Source organism: Sus scrofa, chromosome 10 (genome assembly GCF_054392235.1).
Source record: "Sus scrofa isolate SSC_HxYL_T2T_F1_AM1 chromosome 10, Sscrofa_HxYL_maternal_Yorkshire_Landrace_v2.0, whole genome shotgun sequence".
Classification (NCBI taxonomy): Eukaryota; Metazoa; Chordata; class Mammalia; order Artiodactyla; family Suidae; genus Sus; species Sus scrofa.
In genome coordinates this window covers 3,754,871-3,779,650 of record NC_139392.1, presented here as the reverse complement: position 1 = coordinate 3,779,650, position 24,780 = coordinate 3,754,871, and the positions used below count along the sequence as shown (strand labels likewise).

Below are 24,780 nucleotides of genomic sequence, written 5' to 3'. Positions count from 1 at the left end.
TACTAGCCAGGCTATTCTTTCTTTATAAATCTGCAGGTTTCTCAGGAAGATACAGAGTTTAATTGTAGATATATGGAGAAAAAAATGTGCATATTGCTTCAGATTCCTAAGGACTTGTAAAACCTTTTATAGCATAGGCTCTGTTAATTCGAAATGTATGGTAATGTGCATAGAGAAAATTTACTTAAATTCATCCTTTATATAGGAAGAAAGAAATGTTGAATAAGTGGATGGATAAGGGAGTTTCCACTGTGGCACAGTGTTAAGAACCTGACTGCAGTGGCTCAGGCCACTGCGGAGGTGCAAGTTCAATCCCTGGCCCAGTGCAGCGGGTTAAAGGAGCTGGTGTTGCCATAGCTGTGGTGTAGGTTGCAGCTGCAGCTTGGATTCAGGAAGTTCCCTGGCCTGGGAACTTCCATATGCCGTGGGCATGGCCATAAAATAATTGTTGAATAAACGAAAGTTCAACCAATTGAAGGAGTCAAATTTTGTTTTCACAAATTTTTACATTCACATTCAACACATTTCATATGATAGTAGTAGTAATATCAATTAATCTGGGAATACCAGACATAGGGACTAATAGTTGTTCTTAATGAATCCAGTCCAGGGTGTGAGCTTTAGTTATGAAACACACATGAAATAATATTCCTCTGTCATTATTTACAGCATGCATTTCACAAATGATCACATAACTGTGGCATCTTTTTAAATTTCTAACACAATTTTCTATTATTTTTCAACTTTTTATTTGCTTATTATTTCTTGAGCCTGGTACTAATTTATATATATAAATATGTATAACATATATATATATTCTACAACACCTACCTGGAATAAATGTTCATTGCTTAAAATTTTTTCTTTAAATTTTATTAATATGTCATTATGTAATAAGTATAATTTTTTTAGAATTACTATTTAAATCTAGTTACACTATTAAATTGGTATATATCTGGAGTAATTCCTGTTTTTTTTTTTTCTACATATACCAAATATACATGGTTTATCTATATGAACAACATCTTACCAGAGTAGAGTTTTGGGATCCCTTTTCTTATAAAAATCCTAAGAGGGAGTTCCTGTCGTCACTCAGTGGTTAACAAATCCGACTAGGAACCATGAGGTTGCAGGATCAATTCCTGGCCTTGCTCAGTGGGTTAAGGATCCGGCGTTGCCGTGGGCTGTGGTGCAGGTTGCAGACACGGCTCGGATCCTGCGTTATTGTGGCTCTGGCGTAGGCCGGTGGCTACAGCTCCGATTTGACCCCTAGCCTGGGAACCTCCATATGCCGCGGGAGCAGCTCAAGAAACAGCAAAAAAACAAACAAACAAACAAAAAATCCCAATACTTAACTGTTTAATTTGTACATAGAAAGTACATGATGACTCCATGGACTGTCGCTGCAGGCTAACTGGACTGTCACTGCTAACTGGGCTCTAGTTCAAATGGGAAGGACAGTGCCTGTTAAGCGGGGAAGAGCCCAGAGCCAGTAAATTCAGAGGCAAAGATCCCGCCTTCCATTGACGACACTTCCTGCAAACAGGCTGGTTGTTCTTCAGCTCAACAACCAGTGTGTCATCATTTCTGTTGTATACACCTTCCTCCCAGAAGGATCAACAATTGGAACACTTTGAAGTCACTTGCAGTGATGTCATATATAAATAAAAACAACCTGTTCTCATTTTTCAGACAAGCACTTAATTATTTCCTTCTGGTTTTCTACAGTTCAACATGTATAGCAAAATACAACTTAACATCGGATAAGTAATGGCACTCCCCTCAAATTCCTATCCCGCGGTGATGGGGCCACTAAAAAGCAGGCAATTTCTGTTCGGTTTGAGCAAAGTATCTACTAGGTTTGTTTCATGAAAAAGGACCCAAGTCAACAACTACATTCGGGTTCTATCTAAGAAAAAAACAGGTAGAATTTGAGGTTCATCTAAAATTAGGTTCAATCCATGGCACAACAAAATTAACAAGAAATAGTTTTGACTAAATAATTACAAATTTTCTAAATACAAGGAAATTTAACAATGACAGATTGATTGTCTATTATGCAGGTGTTATGGAGTATTTAGGGTGCTATTAAACTTACTGCGTGAACTCAAGAAAAATTAAATAATCAATTTAAAAATCGACAGAAGTGCTTGCTATAAATAAAAATTTTAAAAGAGATGTCATAGAATGGCATATGATTCATGCTAAGAGGTAGTATAAGCAATGAGCCAGGAATTCCTGTTGCAGCTCAGCAGAAATGAACCTGACTAGCATCCATGAGGACGCAGGTTCAATCCCTGGCCTCGCTCAGTGGGTTAAGGATCTGGCATTGCCGTGAGCTGTGGTGTAGGTCATAGATGCGGCTCAGATTTCGTGTTGCTGTGGCTGTGGTATAGGCCGATTTGATCCCTAGCCTGGGAGCCTCCATATGCTGTGGGTGCGGCACTTTAAAAAAAAAGAGAGAGAGTCAGTAGGGATATTCTTTCATGTATACTCCATAATCAAACCTCAGAATGACTTCATTGTTAGCCAAGAATGATTAATAATCAAGTCAGGTGTTCACATATGAATAGATCCTGCAACAAAGTTTGAAGTTTTCTGAAAACCTAAACATCTATTTCTACATAACTATATGCATCAATAGTAAACAAATATTACACCATATTGTCCACTTTTATATATAACATTAATATGAATAAATAAGATGAACAGCTTTTAATATTCAATGATGGGTTTATTGAACTTACTGTGAACACAGGTACAATAAATTATATGTGGATTTTTGATAAAAGAAGAAATCTGTAATCCTTTCTATTAACTTGTATTCTCTGTACCTGTTAACCTTTAAGAGTCCCTAAGTCGTATTAGCCATTGTATCAAGTAAAATTTCCTTATTTTTATTCATTGCTAAGATTTGAAATATGCGTATTTATCCTAGCATTTTGAGATTTTTTTTTTGTAGGAAAAAACTGTTTACCTCATCTGTGTCATTCATGATTCTATATGTTTAGCATTGATTTCTATTTAGTTTATTTTTTAGGCTTTTAAGCCTAAAAGTTTATACCCACTTCTGTCTATTTTACAGCTTTAGATTTTGGAAAGAATTCTTCTGAGTAAATGTCTTTTTGTTTCTTTTCATTAATTGCGCTAGCTCTTTCGGTTGCTGCATTACCATACGTGAACACCTTAGGATTCCACGTCTGAAACTAAGACGCTTTCTGCTACCAGCGTCGATAGCTATTAAACATTTAACTGCTTAAAAAAAATTCTGTCGTTTTACTTTTTACCAAACATAAAACTAACCTGATAACTTTCTACCAATGCAAAGGGTGACATGTCTTTTTAGCCCAGAATAACTTGTACCCTTGCCTTCTATTCTCTGGCTCTAAGCCACTTTCTTGGGGGGAAAAAAACTATTTATGTTACACGGATATAGCATATTTAACCCTAGTTCTTTGTGGAGTCCCTAAGTGACTCTTTAAAAATTAAATAGATTGTATAAACTGGGTCCTTTTTCATTTATATAACCTAAATTAGCATGATTTGCCACTGGATGAGTGAAAAAAATCACATAACCTATTTTTTCTAATTTGTCATTTAGTTAGATATTCAGAGTTTTGTTTTTTCTTCTCCTGTTTATAAACATCTATAGTTTATCCACTAGGGAGGTGAGGCTAAATAAATCCTTAAGATGAATTAAATTGATAATCGAATTTGAAATAGGGCCATTAAGATTTTCATATATGAATTATAGATTTTGCCTCATAAAGCCTGTTTTCAGATTCCTTTAAATCTCTCAGATATATTCCATGCCAATGTGTTGATTCATCTGTATTGATTTTGTTGGACTGGCTTAAAAACTTCTCGTGAACTGGCTACACCAATCCAATTCAAGAAATAATTTTAGGGAGAAACTACTTGCTTTGCACGGCAAATACAGATGTATTCCAAGTAATTGTCGATACAGGCCTATTCTTTCTCTCAGGATGTTAACTATTCTCATTTCTAAATCTAGCTTTCCGTCAGTTATTATCATAATGAAGATTCATTTTGTAATCTGAAGATTTCTGAAGAAAAGTGTAATGAAACCAGGTTTAAGTATAATTCTTGCACAAAATGACTGATTCAAAGTCTATAATAACACAACGCCTGGGATGACTTTAAACTAGAATACAATCATCTCCCAATCGTGTTTCATTTAAAATTCCACTGCCTTTTAAAATGAAAATCTTCCTTCCAATCTCCTTAAGAGCTTCGGATTTTTTCTTCTAAGCATTTCAGGTTCTGCCAACATATTGTTCTGTAATTAGTGGCTTAAGGCCAATAAATTCATCCTGCACATCAGTCTTTCCATTTCTGCTAACTTCGGGCCATGACGTGAAAAGCAAATCACTGCAATGGCTTCTCAGACTTGCAAGTGAACTTGACAAACACTCTCTGGGAGTTTTGTAGACGAGGAACGTGAACCACAGACAGCAGTGACACCTGTGACAAAGGCCATGGTCTAACTGCACGGCAGATCTTCAGCTCCTGCTGCCTGCAGGAAAGTCCTGAGCAGGTAAGAAGATACACAAGTGAATGCCTAACACATTTCTTGTGGCATACAGAAAATGTCACATTTCTCACTGAATCTGGGAGTTCCAGGTTCCACGGGATGACACTTTTTTTGGTCTGCTATTTAAATAATGTCCATTTTGGCATATTATTCCAAATAGATCTCAGGTCCAACCACATTGCCCTAAGAATGTAGTCTCAAAAGCGTAGTTATGAAAGACAAAAACTATCATCCATTAACGATGAGTGCTGGGCAAGTCAGAAGTCAAGCCAGCAGAAGATGATGAAGCAATTTCAGAAAATGTTAGAACAACGAAGGAAATCAGAGATCTTTTAACACGATGTCTTAACCTAAGAGAAAACACAGGCTCAGAAAAGAAAATGAGAGACCAGGGTCAAAAGTCAGTTAGTGACAGAACCGGGAATAAAAATCAAGTCTTGTTTTCATTCTGATGTTTTTGTATCAGTGAATTTCCAGCAGAAAAAAAACCCTATAGTCTCAACTTTTATCATTTCCAACTTTTTTCTACTATAAATCCAAAGATACTCAAATCTAGGGATGCTTCTCCAGATCATTATTTTATCAACCACAAGTTCCTTTTTACAGTGACAAATTCCAAATAATTTGCATGTTAATGTGGGTTTCGAAACCCAATTTATTTTGAAAAATTAACCTGACTCATGTATTTATCACCTAAGTAAATGTTACTGCAATGATCATTTTAAAAGTTCTATTTAGAATATCTTTAACTTTCTCTCGTTCCTTCAGAGCCTCTTTTAAAATTCAAAAAACATCAGGCAGAAATGTACTTTGTGTTGGCTTAACTTGTAGTTGAATGATAAACTCAGCCGTGTTCTCCTCCAGCTTTCCTCCACCTCAAGGGCTGTATCCAAAAAAGACAAAAGGGCAGGGTAGCTTTTGGTCTCTAATTAGTGTTCTGGCTATTGTTCCAGCATTCAAGCACAAACAAGTTGAGAACCTCAGTGGACTCCTTTGGAAAATGAAGGCACTGGTTGACTTTTGATTGGTGCTTCAAAAAAATATCCTGAGGAAATATTTCATCTTTTATACCTGCGCATTCCTGACCTCATAAGAGAACAAGTGCTCCCAACAGCTTGCAGGTGTTACGTATTACCTTAAAAGTAAAAGCTCTTGAAAATGGCATGCAGTTTCCTAGTATCAGTACTTCCACTGATATCATGAAATAAAAATGAATAAATCAATGAATAATGAGAAATCACAAATGTGCTTGCTTTGTCCTCTCATATAAATTATGATGGGACAAGAAGAGTCCCACAGTGAATTCAAAGAATTAAAACATCGGTGTTGCTGGAGGGGCTGTGGAGAAAAGGGAACCCTCCTGAACTGTTGGTGGGAATTTAAACTGGTACAGCCACTATGGAGAACAGTTTGGAGATACCTTAGAAATCTGTACATAGAACTTCCATATGACCCCGCAATCCCACTCTTGGGTATCTATCCGGACAAAACTCTACTTAAAAGAGACACGTGCACCCGCATGTTCATTGCAGCACTAGTCACAATAGCCAAGACATGGAAACAACCCAAATGTCCATCGACAGATGAGTGGATTCGGAAGATGTGGTATATATACACAATGGAATACTACTCAGCCACAAAAAAGAATGACATCATGCCATTTGCAGCAACATGGATGGAACTAGAGAATCTCATCCTGAGTGAAATGAGCCAGAAAGACAAAGACAAATACCATATGATATCACTTATAACTGGAATCTAATATCCAGCAAAAATGAACATCTCCTCAGAAAAGAAAATCATGGACTTGGAGAAGAGACTTGTGGCTGCCTGATGGGAGGGGGAGGGAGTGGGAGGGATCGGGAGCTTGGGCTTATCAGACACAACTTAGAATAGATTTACAAGGAGATCCTGCTGAACAGCATTGAGAACTTTGTCTAGATACTCATGTTGCAACAGAACAAATGGTGGGGAAAAACTGTAATTGTAATGTATACATGTAAGGATAACCTGACCCCCTTGCTGTACAGTGGGAAAATTAAAAAAAAAAAAACTGAAAAAAAAATAAAACATCGGTGTTAAAAAAAAAGATGGATGCTAGAGACTGCCACCAAGCAGGACCCTATGGGGCCTTCCTAGGACAGAACGCCGCCCCCCCCCACCCCTTTTCCTCTGCCTGCCTTTTGTCTGCAGAAAAACCTTAACCCCCCAGGCCTTGCCCAAGTTCCAAAGAGTAAATTTAATCAGAGGAGGGAGAAAATGCAGAAAAAAGAAAAACAATCAAGCAAGACAAAATAATAATAGTTTAGCTATTAGACAAAGTCAAGGACGTTTAGTTTCTCCCAAGGGCTATGGATAATATTCTGAGCCAAATCCCTTGAGCTGTTGTGCAGATACTGAAGCCCCCACCAGGTGGAAGAAGTGAACTGTACGCTGCCCACAGCACGTAGAACCCAGACCGGCTGGAACCAGGTTGGTGAGGTCGACTCCTGATTATCTCACCACCAACCAACCAGAAGAATGTTCACGTGCCGGTCACACCCCCACCATCCTGCTCCCTCACCTTGTCTTTAACAATCTTTCCCGGAAGGCCTTTGGAAAGTTCAGGCCTTTTAAGCATCAGCCACCTGGACGTCTTGCTCGGTACCTGCAATAAACGCTGGACCGTCCTTCACCACTACTTGGTGTCAACAGATTGGCTTTACTGTGTTTGGGCAAGCGGACCCCACTTTGGCTCAGTAACAAGAGGACTACGTCTAGAAATGCACAGTGCAGACCCGCAGCGGTCAGGATGCGCTGATGGACTACCCTGGGACCACACCAGTACAAAAGGACTTTGTGGTAACCGATACATTTTTCACTGATGCACAACTATGGCTTCCTGTTTTAATACCAGCTGAAAATTTGGTTGCCACAGGCAATGTGTGGGCCCCAGAAGCAGAAGAGCAAAAGTGGTGAATTCAAATCTCGAAGGGTCAGTGAAGAGTTGTCTTAGTGTAGAAGCATAAGCTAAATAATTTACAGAATGATAAGGAAGAGTATTGCATCAATTCCATGACTTTAGGGGATGCTTTGCCAAACACTTACTGGAAATCTACCAATAGATGCACCAGGTCGCATGCTGGGGGCTTCATTTATATCTCATTTACCCTTCACAACAGCTACGGGACTAAGCCTACTTACACCTACCTGACAAAGAAACTGAGAGTCCATGAGCTTAAACAGCATGATCAAGGTGACGCAACCAGTAAGAGCAGAGGTGTTTTTTTAAACAATTTCCCACTGTTATTCTTCAGCAAAAGTAATAGAGCATGTTGACATGTTTAATATTTCAAAAAACTAATAGAGCATGTTGACATGCTTAATATTTCAAAAAATATAATATTTAGTGTTTTATAAATGGCTGGAATTTGGCGTGCATGTTTTCTTACCAGAAGAATTTATCTTGCCAATTTAAGGGAATACGGTCCCTTTCCAACCTAAAATTAAATCAGACCAAGTCCTCTTCCTCTTCCTGCTCTCCACCCCCTTCTTGCTCCTTCTTCTCCCTGAGCTTATGCTAATTCCAGCTGGCCTCGTACGTTTTCCTAGAACTGAAGGAAGGGCATCTTGCCCGTGTAATGGCACACGCCGTCACTGGCCTCCCCTGAACCCAGCTCATCCTCCCTTGTCTGGGTACCATCTTCTATCTCTACTGCATCTGCTGCTCAAGCCTTGGATCCTCCAGGACATCCAGTTGACAGGCTCACCCTCCATATATCCCTTTTTCCAAAGGTGAGGCTCACACACCTATTTCCACACCTTTCTTGGAAACAGTCAACTGATAAATCTTCCCTCAACATGCCTGGCCTGGGGATGTGCGCAACTCCACTGCATTGCTAGGACTCAGGCTGGTCCACCAGGTACCTCACTCAACCACTGACAACCTGCAGTTCTGATGTGCCAAAACACTTGCCATCTGGCTTAGCTGTGCCCCGAGACTCACTCAGTCGTGGTATATTCAGTTCGGAGATACCTCTACTTAGCTGGGGTCTCCAGAGACATGCCTTCTCCCCAGACTCAGCTGAAAGGAGTATAGCAAAGACTGAAGCTCTTTCCAAAGACTCAGCAACCGTTACACTAAATGGGTTTTCCTCCAATCTCTTTCCCGCCCTGTGGTTGAATCCATCTTCTTCAAGAAGAGTTCCTGGGAAGAAAAGCATTAAGGAGGATGTCTGCAATCCACAGTCCCCTTTGCGGCAGGAGGAGGGAGATGGGGGAGACGCCCGGGGACACAAAGAAGCTAATCTAGCCAAGCCTCCTTGCAAACATGCCGATGATAGTTCTCCCGGTGCACATGCTAATAGCGCTCTCTCTCAAGAGAGTCCTCATCTAGGAAAATATTTTAGCAGCACATACTTGCTTTGTCTGTGACTGTCTGTACTAAACAAACCTGGGATCTAGAAATTTATTGCATACAGCTTCTTGGAAAATGTCACCTAAGCTATCCAACCACCTGGAAATGAAATGATAATGTGTCACGGCAAAACGGCCCTCTTTTGTGTCATTTACACAGACACAAATATCACATAGGGGCCCATGTAGTAACCGGAGCCAGAGCACGCCTTGACGGCCAAGAAGTAACCCGAGACCTGCAGAGAAGGTCTGGGTTGCTCCGTTTCACCTGTAGCTCATGAGTACACGTCTTCTTGAAATTATTAGCAAAGCTTGTTACTGGGTAAGATTTCTCACGTGACTGTGTGGGATCTGACAATCCAGCCCGTTGTATTTCTCAACTCATCATCAATTCTCTCTCACTGATTTCAACCCTATGCTCCAAGTCATCCAAATGTGAGCTATTGATATTTTAAAATGAGACTATGAAATCCACTAAAGGCTTTTCTCTTTAAAGCACTTGGTTCTTTTTTTTTTTTTTTTCATTTTTTACAATTTTTATTGTAGAGTTGATCTACAATGTTAATTTCTGTTGTGCAGCAAAGTGATTCGGTTATACATATTCACTTTATCCATCTTTTTCAGATTCCTGTCCCAGACAGGTCATCCCAGAATACCGAGTTCCCTGTGCTGTATGATAAGCCCTTGTGGACCATCCACTCCAGAGACCACAGTGTGCATAGGCCAGTCCCAAACTCCCCATCCCGCCCTCCCTCCCACCTGGTAATCATAAGCTTGTTTCTGAAATCTGTGAAGCACTCGACTCTTAACAACTAAAAGTAGGGATATTTCTGACTCCTGTATGCTTGACACAGTGAACATAAGACTATGACTGATGCGTGAATAGTGAGCGGCAGAGTAAGAATAACAAAAATATTAAAAACTCATAATCTGATACTAAAATACGACATTGGAAAAAGAGTAATAGTACTTCTTCCAGATGGTTACATGACAGTGTCACGACATCATCTTTAGAATATATTAGAGTGCTACTTTTATTACCCTATCTCCGTGAAATTTTAACCCAATGAAAATTTAACTATTTTAGCTAGATGCTAGTTATCAATATAATTTTTAAATTTATGATATTGTGAATAGATTGATAACCTCCTATGTCATCATATATTTTCAAATATTGTTTAAATCAAACATGAACGGCTGGAGTTCCCGTCATGGCTCAGTGGTTAACGAATCAGACTAGGAACCATGAGGATGCGCAGATGTGGCTCGGATCCCGCGTTGCTGTGGCTCTGGTGTAGGCCGGTGGCTACAGCTGCGATTCGACCCCTAGCCTGGGAACCTCCATATGCCACAGGAGTGGCCCAAGAAATGGCAAAAAGAGAAAAAACAAACAAACAAACATGAATTGCTTCCATGTCTTGGCTACTGAAAACAGTGCTGCAATGAACACTGAGGTGTATATATATTTTCAAATTATGTTTTTTTTTCTTCAGATAGATGCCTAGAACTGGGATTGTAGGATGATATGGCAGCTCTATTTTTAGTTTTTTTAAGGAAACTTAATACTGTTCACCAAAGTGTCTGCACCAATATACATTCCCACCAACCATATAGGAGGGTTCCCTTTTCTCCACAGCCTCTCCAGCATTTGTTATTTGTAGACTTTTTGATGATGGCCGTTCTGACTGGTGTGAGGTGATACCACTGCAGTTTTGATTAGCATTTCTCTGATAATTCGTGATGTTGAGCATTTTTCCATGTGCCTATTAGCCATCTATATGAATTCTTCAGAGAAATATCTACTTTGATCTTTGGCTCATTTTTTAATTGGGTATTTTTTTTGATATTCAGCTATACAAGCTGTTTGTATATTTTGGAGATTAATCCCTTGTCAGTTGCATCATTTGTAATTATTTTCTCCCATTCCTGGGTTGCGTTTTCATTTTGCTTATGGTTCCCTTTGCTGTGGAAAAAAGCTTTTTAGTTAAATTAGGTCCCATTTGTTTACTTTTGTTTTTATTTCCATTACCCTAGGAGATGGATCCATAAAAATATTGTTGTGATTTATGTCAAAGAGTGTCCTGCTTGTGTTCCCCTCTAGGATTTTTATAGTAACCAGTCTTACATCTAGGCATTTAATCCATTTTGAGTTTATTTTTATGTATGGTGTTAGAGAATGTTCTAATTTCATTCTTTCACTTGTAGCTGTTCAGTTTCCCAGCACCACTTATTGAAGAGACCGTCTTTTCTCCATTGCATATTCCTGCTTCCTTTGTCGTAGATTAACTGACCGTAGGTGTATGGGTTTATTCTGGGCTTTCTATTCTGTTCCATCAATCTATATTTCTGTTTTTGTGCCAATACCATACTGATTTGACTAAATGTCCATCCACAGAGGAATGAACAAAGGAGATATGGCATATATATATATATATATATATATATATATATATATACACACATACACAGTGGAATATTGTAAATCAACTATACCTGAATAAAAAACAAACATAGGCTATTAACAATTTCATGCACAGAAAGATTGAGTGAAATATTCAATTACAACAATCAAACTGTAAGAATTAGATTTGTTGGGTTTTTTTTCTCTTTTTGCTTTTCGGGGCTACACTTATGATATATTGAAGTTCCCAGGCTAGGGCTGAATCTGAGCTACACCTGCTGGCCACGGCCACAGCCACGCAGGATCTGAGCCACATCTGCAACCCACACTATAGCTCATGGCAACACCAGATCCTTAACCCACTGAGCGAGGCCAGGGATCATACCTGAGTTCTCATGCATGCTAGTCAGGTTCAGTCCTGCTGCACCACAATGGGAACTCCTATTGAATTCTTATAAAGAGGTTTCTATGAAAGTTTATCAGACATGATTTGAGTACTAGAAAAGTCACATACACAGATATCTTGTTAAATTGACATAAAATGATTAACCATTTCATAAACAAAGTATCATATTCAGTGACCAAAACACAACAAATTAAAGAGCCTAAAGCTGACATAAGACAAAATGTAATATAGAACCCCCAAAGCAATCTATACAAATTAGCTATTTTCCTGTTGATATGAATAATATTTTCAACTTTAACTGAAACTAACTATAAGTGAATAAAAAAACTTTATCATTAGGGAAGAATAAAGAAGCATTCTGGGTTTTCCAAATGAATCTACCATTATGGACCAAACTGTATGATAAATACTTGAGAATTTAATTATTTCACATTAAAGTTAAGTATATTTCAACTGGTAACTACAAAGTCGTCTATTTTTCATGTTTATGTTTGGCATTTTTTCTTGTCGTTGATGTAAAAGAGCTAACAAAATTTTATGAATGTAGGAAGGGAAAAAAAAGGACAAGGACCTTGAAAAAGAAAGTTTGAAACCTTACTTTTAGGCCATTTCTTTTAAGGTAAGAATGAATGAAAACAGTTCTAATCATATTTCCTAGTATCACAAAATTTTCAAACTTAAAAATTACAATTCCAATGAGGTTCTGCAAATGTATCACTGCTTATGAGAAACTGGCACTGTTTCGCTACTAGAAGAAAATAATCAGAATATAAAATTTTAAAATCCAGGTATTTCTACAGGATCTTGAGGAGATGTATCATGATGGTGTTTCTTAAGGCAATACATTTTAATAAACCTAGGGGACAACGGAGCTCTAGAGCAAATCTATACATTTAACTTAAAAGAGCAGAGATGCTGTTTGCATGCAAAACATCTTCTGTACCAATGACAGAGTAACAGAGGGAGCCAAGCACACCTTTGATGATATATGTCTACATAGCTTTGAACTAAATGTGACAAAACAGGTCCAGCACCTGTTTAAATTCACATTCTTTCATACACATTATTAAAGAACAAGAAGTTTTTCAAGCAACGTTTACATAAGATGCTTCACTGGATGGGACCTGTTCTATTTTTACATCAGCGCTGCCTAAGCAGAAGTAACCTTCCCAAGTGAAATAACAAAGCAAAAGTGTGTGTTGCTGGAATGGCATTCTGCGGAAGGATATCACTTAGCATAGTCTAAAATCTAGAATAAATGTAGTCTATCGGTAGCCATCACAATATGGTATATATTAGACTATGGGCTCTTTCATACTTAACTTTTTTTTTTTTTACCCTGAGTCTTTTACATAGTATAAATAACTATACTATGAATAGTTAACTATAAATAACTCAGAAAATTTCTATTTTGATACACTTGGATATAGAGTATCCTCAGGCTGAAGAACAGAAAACTTACCTTATAGCTATCAAGAGAGAAAGAGGAAGGAAGGAAAGGAAGAAGGAAGGAAGGAAAAACACTGGTGGAAATTAAAAACAAAAGGGCTTTCTGGACAGAACAGTATCAGTCCCAAAGAACAACCTATTCTTTGGCCTGCGGGTACCTTTGGATGGAAGAGTGTATCTGTCAGCAAAGAAGACTCACACACTGACTAACCTTTGCCAACTCAGAGTAGAAAGTCAAAATACACCATGCCTAATAGTTTATAACATTTCTCATACACAATGAATATTGCTTTACAAATGCCTGTTTGGCTAATTTTAATTATTTCTCGAAATTCAAGTTCAGAGTGGCAAGCTTATGAGTTTAGATCAAAGTTTTTTAATCCAGGACCCTGGACTCCAGGGTTCACACCAAAACGGATTCCAAAATGACAAGGCCAATGCTAATGATGTTACCAATAAGAAAAGGCACTCAGTGTGTGCCTACTATATTACAAAAATTTCCATATATGGTACATGTATTAAATACTTAATCCTTTAACAGGCTATGAGCTTCACATGTTTCATTCTACAGGTGAGGAGACGATGAATGTACAGAGACGTGAGGAATTTTTCCCCAGGTCATTCAGTTACCAGCTGAGTTAAGATTTGAATCCAAGCCACCTCGATATTTCAATCGCTGATGCATAGCATCTTTCGAGAGAGCCATGGGAAGTCTGTGAGCTATTTGCAATCCCAAATTGTCTTAGAAACATGCACATTTATCTATTTTGGGTGAAATAAATAAAACACTGTTTCTCTGACTTTGGTCAAAATTATGTCAATTCACAGTGGTAACACTGAGTGAAAATTATGCTCTGAAGTCTGTAGACATCTTGGGACGCGAGGCAGATCATGGCTTATCCATCGTCTGACGTGGGTAATAAAGTTAAAACAAGAAAACCCAGCCCGGCCCATCTGTTCCTGAACCTCCATCTACCTTCCTTTAACATAACAGGACATCAGAATCTCCTTCACACAACGTTTCATGGTTTTCACTGCACTTTCTAACCTTAGCACATTTGAAACATCCGGAGCTAATGCTTTAAAGATTTGCAAACTTTTAAAGAGGCTTCTATGCTCCCAAAAAAAAAAAAAAAAAAAAAGAAAGAAAGAAAGAAACAAGGGAAAACCTACTTTTCCTCCAGTCAGCACATCCTCTGGTAACATTCTGTTTCTTCCATCTAATTTTAAGGTGCCCGGTTGCAATGGTGTATAACAACCCAATAAGGTTTCATTGCAAAATTCAGTCACAGGGTAGGTCAGTCTGGAAAAAAAAATAATAATGTTCACATAAATCCGATCTGGATCAAAATTTTTATTGCAGACATGAAAGGCAGCTAGGGTTGGGGCAGAAATGAAAGCGCTATAGAAATGTAGCACACTTACAATCTTTCATTTCTGCCCTGGAGAGGCTTGAAATGTGGAAGCCAGGAAATAGAATGTGATCAAACAGCCCTGCTTGGATGTGACTAAATTGATAAAAGCCAGGAAAACCTAAATCTAAATTATAAAGCACATTTATGAAGTCCTATCAAACTGAATTGTTATCTTTAGGTGTTTTAAACAGAAATTCTGGACACTGAATAATGGACCAATAAATGCTTAATGAAGGAATGAATATATGGTACTATCAACCTACACTTTATCAGCTGAGAGAGTTTCTTTCCCATCTCTAAAATCCACATGAAGCCGAGACTTACAACCTATCCCAAGTGATTTGTGGAAGAAGGAGAAGGTGCTGCATTACTCAGAGCAGAAATCTTACGCATTTTGAATATGGAGAAGTTATTTTAAAATGTGAATAGAAACAGAATCTGTCCTAAGACTACTTGTTTGCTGTAGTGAATTGTCACGGGATCCCACAAATTATCTGCTAATCACAATCGCTAAAACAAAAAATGTAGAAGTGACAGATATGACATGTGGGCCATTTCGTTAATTTTAAACTGTCATGGGGTAGGTTTAAAAAAAAATGAAGACTAATTCAAAGCTGAATGGCCAATGTGTATAACCATTTTAAGCTTAAGTATTTAATCTGAGAAAAACATCCAATCATTCAGATTGGAGAAGTGGGAAATTCTATCGCATATGAATAAGGACAGAAGAAAGAAAGACTATAACCTCATAATTTCACACATTTAAAATTGCATGTCCTGTATGGTTTGAAGACTGGACATGCTGGAAATACATCTACCATAACAGTGTTAAGCTGTAGGTGTTGGCTTGCTAGGTCACGCAAATATTATACATCCATTCCTCAATACTCCCCTAAATTACCTAGAAAAGGAAGGGAAACACTTTGACAGGTACTTATAACATTTAAAAAAATTTTAATAGTTATTTCCCCAACACAATTGTTTTTCTACTGTACAGCATGGTGCCCCAGTTACACATGCATGCACACATTCTATTTTTGCATATGACCACGCTCCATCATAAGTGACTAGACATAGTTCCCAGGGCTATACAGTAGGACCTCATTGCTAATCCATTCCAAAGGCAATAGTTTGTATCTATTAACCCCAAGCTCCCCAACCACCCCACTCCCTCCCCCTCTTATCATAACATCTTAACTCCATGTTTTTTACGTGAATAAATTGTTACACGTGCATACATTTTCTCCAAGTGTCCTTTCCATGACTACTACTTGACATAAAAAGTTAAAATTACTATAGATACAGTAGAATGCTCCTCAGCCTTAAAAAGAATGAGACAATGCCATTTTCAGCAACATAGCTGGACCTAGAGATTATTACACTAAATGAAGTAACTCAGAAAGAGAAAGACAGGTGTCACATGGCATCACATATATGTGCCATCTAAATATGATAAAAATGAACTCATCTATGAAACAGAAACAGACTCACAGACACAGAGAACAATCTTGTGGTTGCCAAGGGGCAGGAGGGGTGGCAGAGGGAGGAATGGGAGTTTGGGATTAGCAGATGGAAACTATTTTATATACAGGATAAACAATAAGGTCCTAATGTATAGCACAGGAAACCACATTCGGTACCCTGTAATAAACCATAGCGGAAAGAATGTGAAAAAGAACATATATATACATATATAACCGAATCACTGTGCTGTAAACCAGGAACACACCATTGTAAACCAACTATACTTTGATAAAATAATTTTTTTTAAAGTTTAAATTAATCATACCCACTAGGGAGTTCCCATCATGGCACAGTGGAAACAAATCTGACTAGGAACCATGAGGTTGCAAGTTCGATCCCTGGCCTCGCTCAGTGGGTTGAGGATCCGGCGTTGTCACGAGCTGTGGTGCAGGCTGCAGATGCCGCTCGGATCTGGTGTTGCTGTGGCTCTGGGATTGGCCAGGAGCTGCAGCTCCGATTCGACCCCTAGCCTGGGAACCTACATATGCCAGGGGCGCAGTCCTAAAAAGACAACATAAAAGAAAAAAGAAAACTAATAATAATTATACCCACTAAATATGTCCTTTAATAAGCAGTCTACTGAAATGATCACAACCTGGTGAATCAGCTTCCATAAAACTTACAAAAATGAAAAAAAGCATTCAACAAGCGTTTTTGTCCTTAAAGACAAAACAACATGAATATTTCCTGAATCATGGAAATAAACCATCAGTGCTAAGGCGCTAACTCTTCCACAGCTGCTAGAGAAGTAAGTAATCTTTCATACAGCTCTTATTTCCTTTGCTTTTACTCTGAGCTGTGTTTCCAACAATAACAACAAAATAAGGAATAGAAAAAATATCCTCTATGTAGGAAATAAAAGATGTAATCTAATCATCAATCGCAAAGTTTTCTGGGCCTGGTATATAGGAAAATAGGCTTGGGCAGTGCCCCTTGCACTGCCCTCCTTGGACCAGGGCCAGACAAAAAAACTGATCCCCGTGGGCGGTGAGATAGGAGCTTGAAACGGAATTTGTCAACCATCGTCACCAACCAATATTTACTTCCAGTCCTATATTTTTCTCTTCTTCTTTTTTTTTTTTTTTTTGTCTTTTTGCCATTTCTAGGGCCACTTCCCGCAGCATATGGAGGTTCCCAGGCTAGGGGTCTAATCAGAGTTGTAGCCACCGGCCTACGCCAGAGCCACAGCAACGTGAGATCCGAGCCGCGTCTGCAACCTACACCACAGCTCACAGCAACGCTGGATCATTAACCCACTGAGCAAGGGCAGGGACCGAACCCGCAACCTCATGGTTCCTAGTCGGATTCGTTAACCACTGAGCCATGACAGGAACTCCAGTCCTATATTTTTCATCAAAAGCCTGCCTTGATGAGGAAAGCGCCGTGTAGACGTACCTTCTGACAGAAGTTCTTTACCCCATTCCTAGACTGGTAACGACAATGAGTAACACTGAACAAGAACAGGGCTCGGCAAATTAAGGCCTGTGAGCCAAATCTCACCCATGATCTTTTTTTTTTTTTTTGTAAATAAAGGTTTTTTCAAACAGTCATACCCTTTTTTTTTTAACTCTCTCTGTCTGCCCTCCCTCTACAAAGACAGAGTTGAATACTTGCAGCAGAGATCATCTGCTTCACAAAGCCTAAAATTTTTACCATCTGGCTCTTTATTTATTTTGCTGTTTTGTTTGTTTTAGGGCCGCACCCACGGTATACGGAGGTTCCCAGGCCAGGGGTCTAATCGGAGCTACAGCTGCTGGGCTATGCCACTACCACAGCAATGCCAGATCTGAGCCACATCTGCAACCTACATCACATCTCATGGCAATGCCAGATCCTTAACCCACTGAGCAAAGCCAGGGATCGAACCCGCAACCTCATGGTTCCTAGTCAGATTCATTTCCCCTGCACCACAACAGGAACTCCCATCTGACTCTTTAAAGAAAATGTTTGCTGACTCCTGAGTTGGAGAACAAAGACTATCTTGAAAGCTTTTGAAAAGGAAAGCTGAGTATCGAAAACAATAATCAAATGAGAGACATGAATAACAAATATCTCTAAATGTGCATGTTAGGACACACGTATTTATTGTCTGCTACTCTGTAGGAAATGGCATGGCCTTCAGGAATATAAGCCAAATTACAGTTTGAGAAGAACCATATAATCTAACCAGATGTTCTGACTTGGATGTCAAGAGTAATTAAATATTTCTAGGGAAATCATGAGGATTATTCAGGTTTTAGCCTGAACAGCAGTCAACCTGGAATATGGTCTACAGCAGAGAATTTCTACTCCCTATTCTGAGAGTGATGAATGACTCCCACATGACAAGATATTTTTACTCCTTTATAGAAAGGCCGAACATTTTTCAACAATAACCGTGAGGGATCTTTAAAAAAATTAAAAAAAAATAAATAAGGTCATGCCCTACATATACAAAACTATATCTGAGAAAAGGTAAATTTAGAAAGACATAAATGGGAGTTCCCATCATGGCTCAGAGGAAACGAATCTGACTAGTATCCATCAGGACGCAGGTTCGATACCTGGCCTTGCTCAGTGGGTTAAGGATAAGGAATTGCCGTGAGCTGTGGTATAGGTCACAGATGCGGCTGAGATCTGGTGTTGCTGTGGCTGTGGTATAGGCCAGCTGTTACAGCTCCAGTTCAACCCCTAGCCTGGGAACCTCCATGGGCCACAGGTCCAGCCCTAAAAGGACAAAAAAAACAAAAAAAGGACATAAATGAAAATAAGCCCAATAAACCTCTTCTCCATTAATTTGAAATGTTTCCTTTAAATTATGATATATTTTTACTTCTCTCAAGCCATATTCGAATATGTTATTCTTTCTCTCTATGCTTTAACTAAAAGGAAGAGGATACTATGAAAGAAGTTTATTTAAAATTGTATTTAATTGAGGAAATAGAAGTTTCCTGGTGGTCTAACTTATAGTTAAGAATTCAGCACTGTCACTACTGGGGCTCAGGTTTGATACCAGGCTCAAGAACTCCCACGTGCCACAGGTGGTGGCAAAGAGAAAGAAAGACTCAATTGAAGAAACAATTATTTACATACATGAATATATATCTATTTGTGGATCTACACATATACACATATATACAAGAAAATGGGAAACCAAAATATTATCTAATCTTGATTAGTCAGGATAAATGGCAATGAAAATTTGATATGATGTATCACATATAAAATAGTTGAATATGTTAAATAAGCACAAGTTTACATATAACATCTGATTGTTTAAATAATCTAAACAATTTGTTTATACATGTAGATGAGACACTTACAATGTGTAGGCCAAAGTGATATGGCAAAGTGGCAGGATAGACCAAAGCCAACTGCTTTCTTAGAGAAGAGAAATGAAAAATTAAAAATTAAATTCAAAATTTAAAGCATGATACAATTTTTATTAGCATCATAAATTTGAATACTTATGTATATATCTAACAAAATATGTGCAAGATCTATACGAGGAAAACTCCAAAACTCTGACTGAAAAAATAAAAAAACGAAAGGAAAAGTTATTCCATGTTCATAGACAGAAAGACTCAAAAATCTCAGGATGTCAGTTCTCAGCTTTATTTATAGTTTCAACACAACCCCAATCAAAATCCCTGCAACTTATTTTGTGGAGATTGATAACTCGAGTCTAAAGTTAATAAAGGCAAAAGGCACCAGAGAGTCAACACAATACTGAAGGAGCACCAAGCTGGAAGACTGACAGACACCAGCCGGCTTCAAGAGCTACTGCAGAGCTACAGTAATCAAGACAGTGTGGTGGTGATAAAAGAATAGACAAATACATCAACAGGACAGAAGGGAAAGCCCAGAAATAGATCCAGACATAGAGTCAAGTGATGTGTGACAAAGGAGCAAAGGCAATACAGTGGAGCAAAGTCAGTCTTTTCAACACATGGTGCTGGAAAAACTAGATGTCCACTTGCAAGAGAAACAAATCTAGACACAGATGTGACACCCTTCACAAAAATAAACTCAAACTGGATCACACAGACTTAAGTGTAAAATGCAAAATTATAAAATCCTAGGAGAAAACATAGGAATAAATCTGGATGCTACTGCGTTTGGCAATGACTTTTAGACACACCACCAACAGCACAATCCATGACGGAAATAATTGATACGTTTAACTTCATTAAAATAAAATTCTGTTCTGCATGAGATCTTGTCAAAAGAATTAGAAGAGAAGCCATAGACTGGGAGAAAATATGTGCAAAAGACATAATTGATAGAGAATTATTCCAAAATATACCCAGAAAGCTAGTAAAACTTAACGATAAGAAAATGAACCACCCACTTACAAATGGGCCATAGACTTTTAACAGATACTGCTCAAAAGAAGACACACGAATGGCAAATACGTGTAGGAAAAAATGCTCCACATCACCTGTCATCACGAAGATGTAAATTAAAACAAGATACCGCCACACACCCATTAAAACAGCCCAGATCCAGAAGATGGGCAGCAAGCAACGCCAACGAGGAGTATCAGGAACGCGCATGCTCTTCCGGCGAGGATGCAGAATGGTACAGACACTCTGCAAGGCAGTTCATCGTCTTCTCACAAGACGAAACATATTTTTGCCACAGGATCCAGCAACAGCATTCCTTGGTGTTTACCCAAAGGAGTTCAACACGTATGTCCACACAAACACCTGCCCATAGGTGTTTATGACATCTTGGCTCAAAACTTCTCAAAACTTGGAAGCAACCAAGAGGTCCTTCGGTAGGTGAATGGATAAAGTGTGATACATCCAGCAAAGGTAATAATGTTTAGCACGAAAAAAGAAACGAGTTCTTGAAAAACAAGGAACTATACACGCATATTACTAAGGGAAAGAAGTATAATTTCAGCGTAAGGACATTCTGGGAAAGGCAGAACTCTGAAGACCTTGTCAGCACATGGAGGGAGAGACAGACTAATAGATGGAGCGCAGAGGATTTCAGAGCATGGAGCCACTCTGTATGATCCCAGAACCAGAACACTGTATCCATACCACTACACATTCATTCAAAGCCACAGAATGTACAGCACGGAGAGTGAACCCTATGTAAGCCATGGACTTCGGGTGATGATAATGTGTCACTTCAAGTCCACAGGTTCAGCAAATGCACCAGGGAAGGGTATGTGAGAACCCAGCAGGTACAGGAAAAAAATCTCCACACCTTCTTAATGCTGCTGTAAACCTAAGACTGCACTAAAATAATAGTCTGTTAAAGATACGCTGGCCACTAGAAATCCCTAGTTAACGCTGAAATGAAAATGCACCGACAGGCTAAAGACCTATCCTTCCAAATCCCCAGAGGAGTGTCCAGAGGAGGGAATGACTCAGTAATCAAGAATTAAAAGGAAAAATATTCTAGGAGTTCCCGCCGTGTCTCATTAGCTAATGAATCCGACTAGGAACCATGAGGTTGCGGGTTCGATCCCTGGCCTTGCTCAGTGAGTTAAGGATCTGGCGTTGCGGTGAGCTGTGGTGTGGGTCGCAGACGCGGCTCAGATTCCACGTTGCTGTGGCTGTGGTGTAGGCTGGTGGCTACAGCTCTGATTCGACCCCTAGCCTGGGAACCTCCATATGCCACAGGTGTGGCCCTAGAAAAGGCAAAAAGACAAAAAATGAAATAAATAAAATAAAAATTTTAAAAGTCAGGATCAATGGTGACTTCCATTGTCTGTTTCATGTTTTCAGTTTGCTTGGAAACATATATATATACACATATATTTTACAAAGACTACCTTTGTAATTTCACAACAAGCTAAAACATACAAGGAAGGCTGAGAATCATATGTAACCACTAAGGAAAAAAAGAGAGGCCTGTTCACAAGTTTTTAAAACACCCTGATCTTTAAGACCTGGCCATAACCTCTGACAATTTCTTCAATCTAATTGCCAGGGAGAACATTAGGGCGGGAAAGATGGAAAAGATGCTGGTTTAAATACAACAGGAATTAATTCACGCCTTCATCTTGGTTTCACTGAGCATGTTTTCTTATGAAGATGGATAATCTTGGAGCTGTCGTCGTGGCTCAGCAGAAAGGAATCTGCCTAGTATCCATGAGGATGTGGGATCGACCCCTGGCCTCGCTCAGTAAATTAAGGAGCTGGCGTTGCCGTGAGCTGGGGTGTAGGTCGCAGAGGCAGCTCGGATCTGGCAATGCTGTGGCTGTGGCAGAGGCCAGCGGCTATAGTTCCAATTCAACCCCTAGCCTGGGAACTTCCATATGCTGCACATGCAGCCCTAAAAAGACAAAAAAAAAGAGAGAGAGAGAGAGAAAATAATCTTTGGTAGCATGGCTCTAAGGGGGAATTAATGATATTTTATATGTCAAGAATTTGTAAGAGAATAAAGAAAATCAGTGTTTAAAATATTTATGTGCGCAAATGTACACATATCTTCACTTTGATCGGGGGGTGCATGGGTGGTTTTAGAGATTCCTCTGTAAACTAGGTTGCTGGTTCTCATGTGAAAACAGAAAGAGATGCTAGGACATCAAAGCACAGCCTTGGCCCGACCTGCGGCCAACAAAGCCTCTGGCACTCGGAGGGGGAACGGATTTGAACTTCAGCCTCCTGGAGGTGACAGAGCATGTCTAAAATCTCTGCCAAGTCCCTCACATGGATGACTGATAATCAGCTGAGACTGAGAAAACGGGCGCCCTATGCCACCTGTAAACTGGTTTGTGGAAATGCTGGTGGAGCCAGGTGCCCAGGGGCCTGGGGACCAAGCGTACACAGACCCCCCAGGTGGGGAAGGCAGTGTATGGCCCAGGCCAGTGAGGGGTGAACCCACACATAACCCTCAAAGGAACTGGGCTTGGCCAGACTCAGACAGGCGTTTCTTTATCCAAATATGACTTGCTTTCCCCATGGGATGCAATGGGTATGCAACTGCATCCTTCATCTTTGCTCGCTAACTGAACATAACTGAGACAATAAGAAGTGGTGGGAATTAAAAAAAATAAAATTCCACGAAGAGACGTTCCTAACTTCAAGGAGCTTATGCTCTATTACAGAATCTATGAGAACAAAAAAATAATATTTAAAATGTACGTTGGAAGTGAATAAGCACCAAAGGCTAGACTAGCCCAGGCAGAGCACTGCAGGGATTCAGCAGAAAGGAGAGGTAGCCACAGTATATCTGTCTGTGCACTAGACGTGAGCTAGAAAATTCTGCATTACAGCTTAAAAAGCAGTATGCTTTTAGCCCAATCAGTTAAACGCGCTCATCTGCAAAGAACATATTACCACCTGTTTCAAAGGATCATTTTAGGAATTAAAGAATATAATAACGCATTTGTGAATTATTTTTTGAAACCCTATAAATAGATAAGCACTAATCAAAGACTAGAAAACGCAAGAAATACTGAGTTAGAAAAGAGAGCATTTGAGCTCCATGAAAGGGTAGGGGCAGGAAGAGGCTAGCTGCCACGGGAGGGAAAACACACCACCAGGGAGGCTTGGAGAACAGATCTTCTCATTAATTCTCTAATAAAACAGGGGAGGCAGACAGCTCCATGGGAGGCTGGAAGGTTAAGAAAATCCAGAAGCAGGAGTTCCCGTCGTGGCGCAGTGGTTAACGAATCCGACTAGGAACCATGAGGTTGTGGGTTCGGTCCCTGCCCTTGCTCAGTGGGTTAAGGATCCGGCGTTGCCATGAGCTGTGGTGTAGGTCGCAGATGTGGCTCGGATCCCGCGTTGCTGTGGCTCTGGCGTAGGCTGGTGGCTACAGCTCTGATTAGACCCCTAGCCTGGGAACCTCGCGGGTATGGCCCTAGAAAAAGCAAAAAGACAAGAAAGAAAATCCAGAAGCAGCCCAGAATGCCAGAATAAGGAGCTGATAATTTATTTCTTAGACTTTAAGGAAACACTGGCATTTCAAAGGTTGCTTATTGCACGATCAGAGACATGTTAGGGAAACACTCAAAGTTTGTGGGACTGAGGAGCGAGAGAGACCTGGAGGGACACGGGCGCCTCATAAATTACGGACACAGCTCGCGTAAGAAAAACTAGCGGACATCTAAGGCAAACCACTTTTATTCTCGCGATTGCATTTCTAGGATGTAGCGTACGCGAGTCCAGGTGTATCCACATGAAAGTGTGTGTACAGAAGAAAGTGCATGACTACGGAAGAACAGCGACCTTGTTTAAAAATGGAGCTCCCTGAATGCTATCAAGGGGATAGGAAATAAATGCCAGTGCATCCAGACTATGCGATGCCATCCCAAAAAGAGACTTAAACTGATGGGAAGTCTCATATTTCTTTTTTTTTTTTCTTTTTTTTTTTTTTTTTGCCTTTTCTAGGGCCGCTCCTGCAGCATATGGAGGTTCCCAGGCTAGGGATCGAATCGCAGCTGTAGCCACCAGCCTACGCCAGAGCCACAGCAACGCCAGATCCGGGCCGCGTCTGCGACCTACACCACAGCTCACGGCAACACCGGATCCTTAACCCACGGAGCAAGGCCAGGGATTGAACCCTCAACCTTGTGGTTCCTATTTGGATTCATTAACCACTGCGCCACGACGGGAACTCCAATATTTCTGAAACATGTGAACTGGAAATAGCAAGTCAAAGACAAGACATAAAGTGAAATCACATTCAA

The 24,780-nt window shown here is 39.6% G+C and overlaps 1 protein-coding gene across 4 annotated transcripts in view; it reads right to left on the bottom strand.

The window, feature by feature from the left end:
- LOC102166310 (uncharacterized) overlaps window positions 1-24,780 on the bottom strand; it is a 671,646-nt gene that overhangs the window by 171,605 nt on the left and 475,261 nt on the right. For 2 of the 4 annotated variants that reach the window (XR_014817249.1, XR_014817252.1), the window contains 2 exons: window positions 14,380-14,509; window positions 1,834-4,550 (listed from right to left, as the gene is read on the bottom strand). Coding sequence is in view for 1 of the 4 variants with exons in the window: in XM_084979028.1 (XP_084835154.1) it covers window positions 14,380-14,509 (130 nt within the window). In the remaining 3 variants the exon portion in view is untranslated. Of the gene's footprint in view, window positions 1-1,833; window positions 4,551-14,379; window positions 14,510-24,780 lie in introns of those variants that run through there. The other 2 variants (XR_014817250.1, XM_084979028.1) reach the window with 1 other exon arrangement.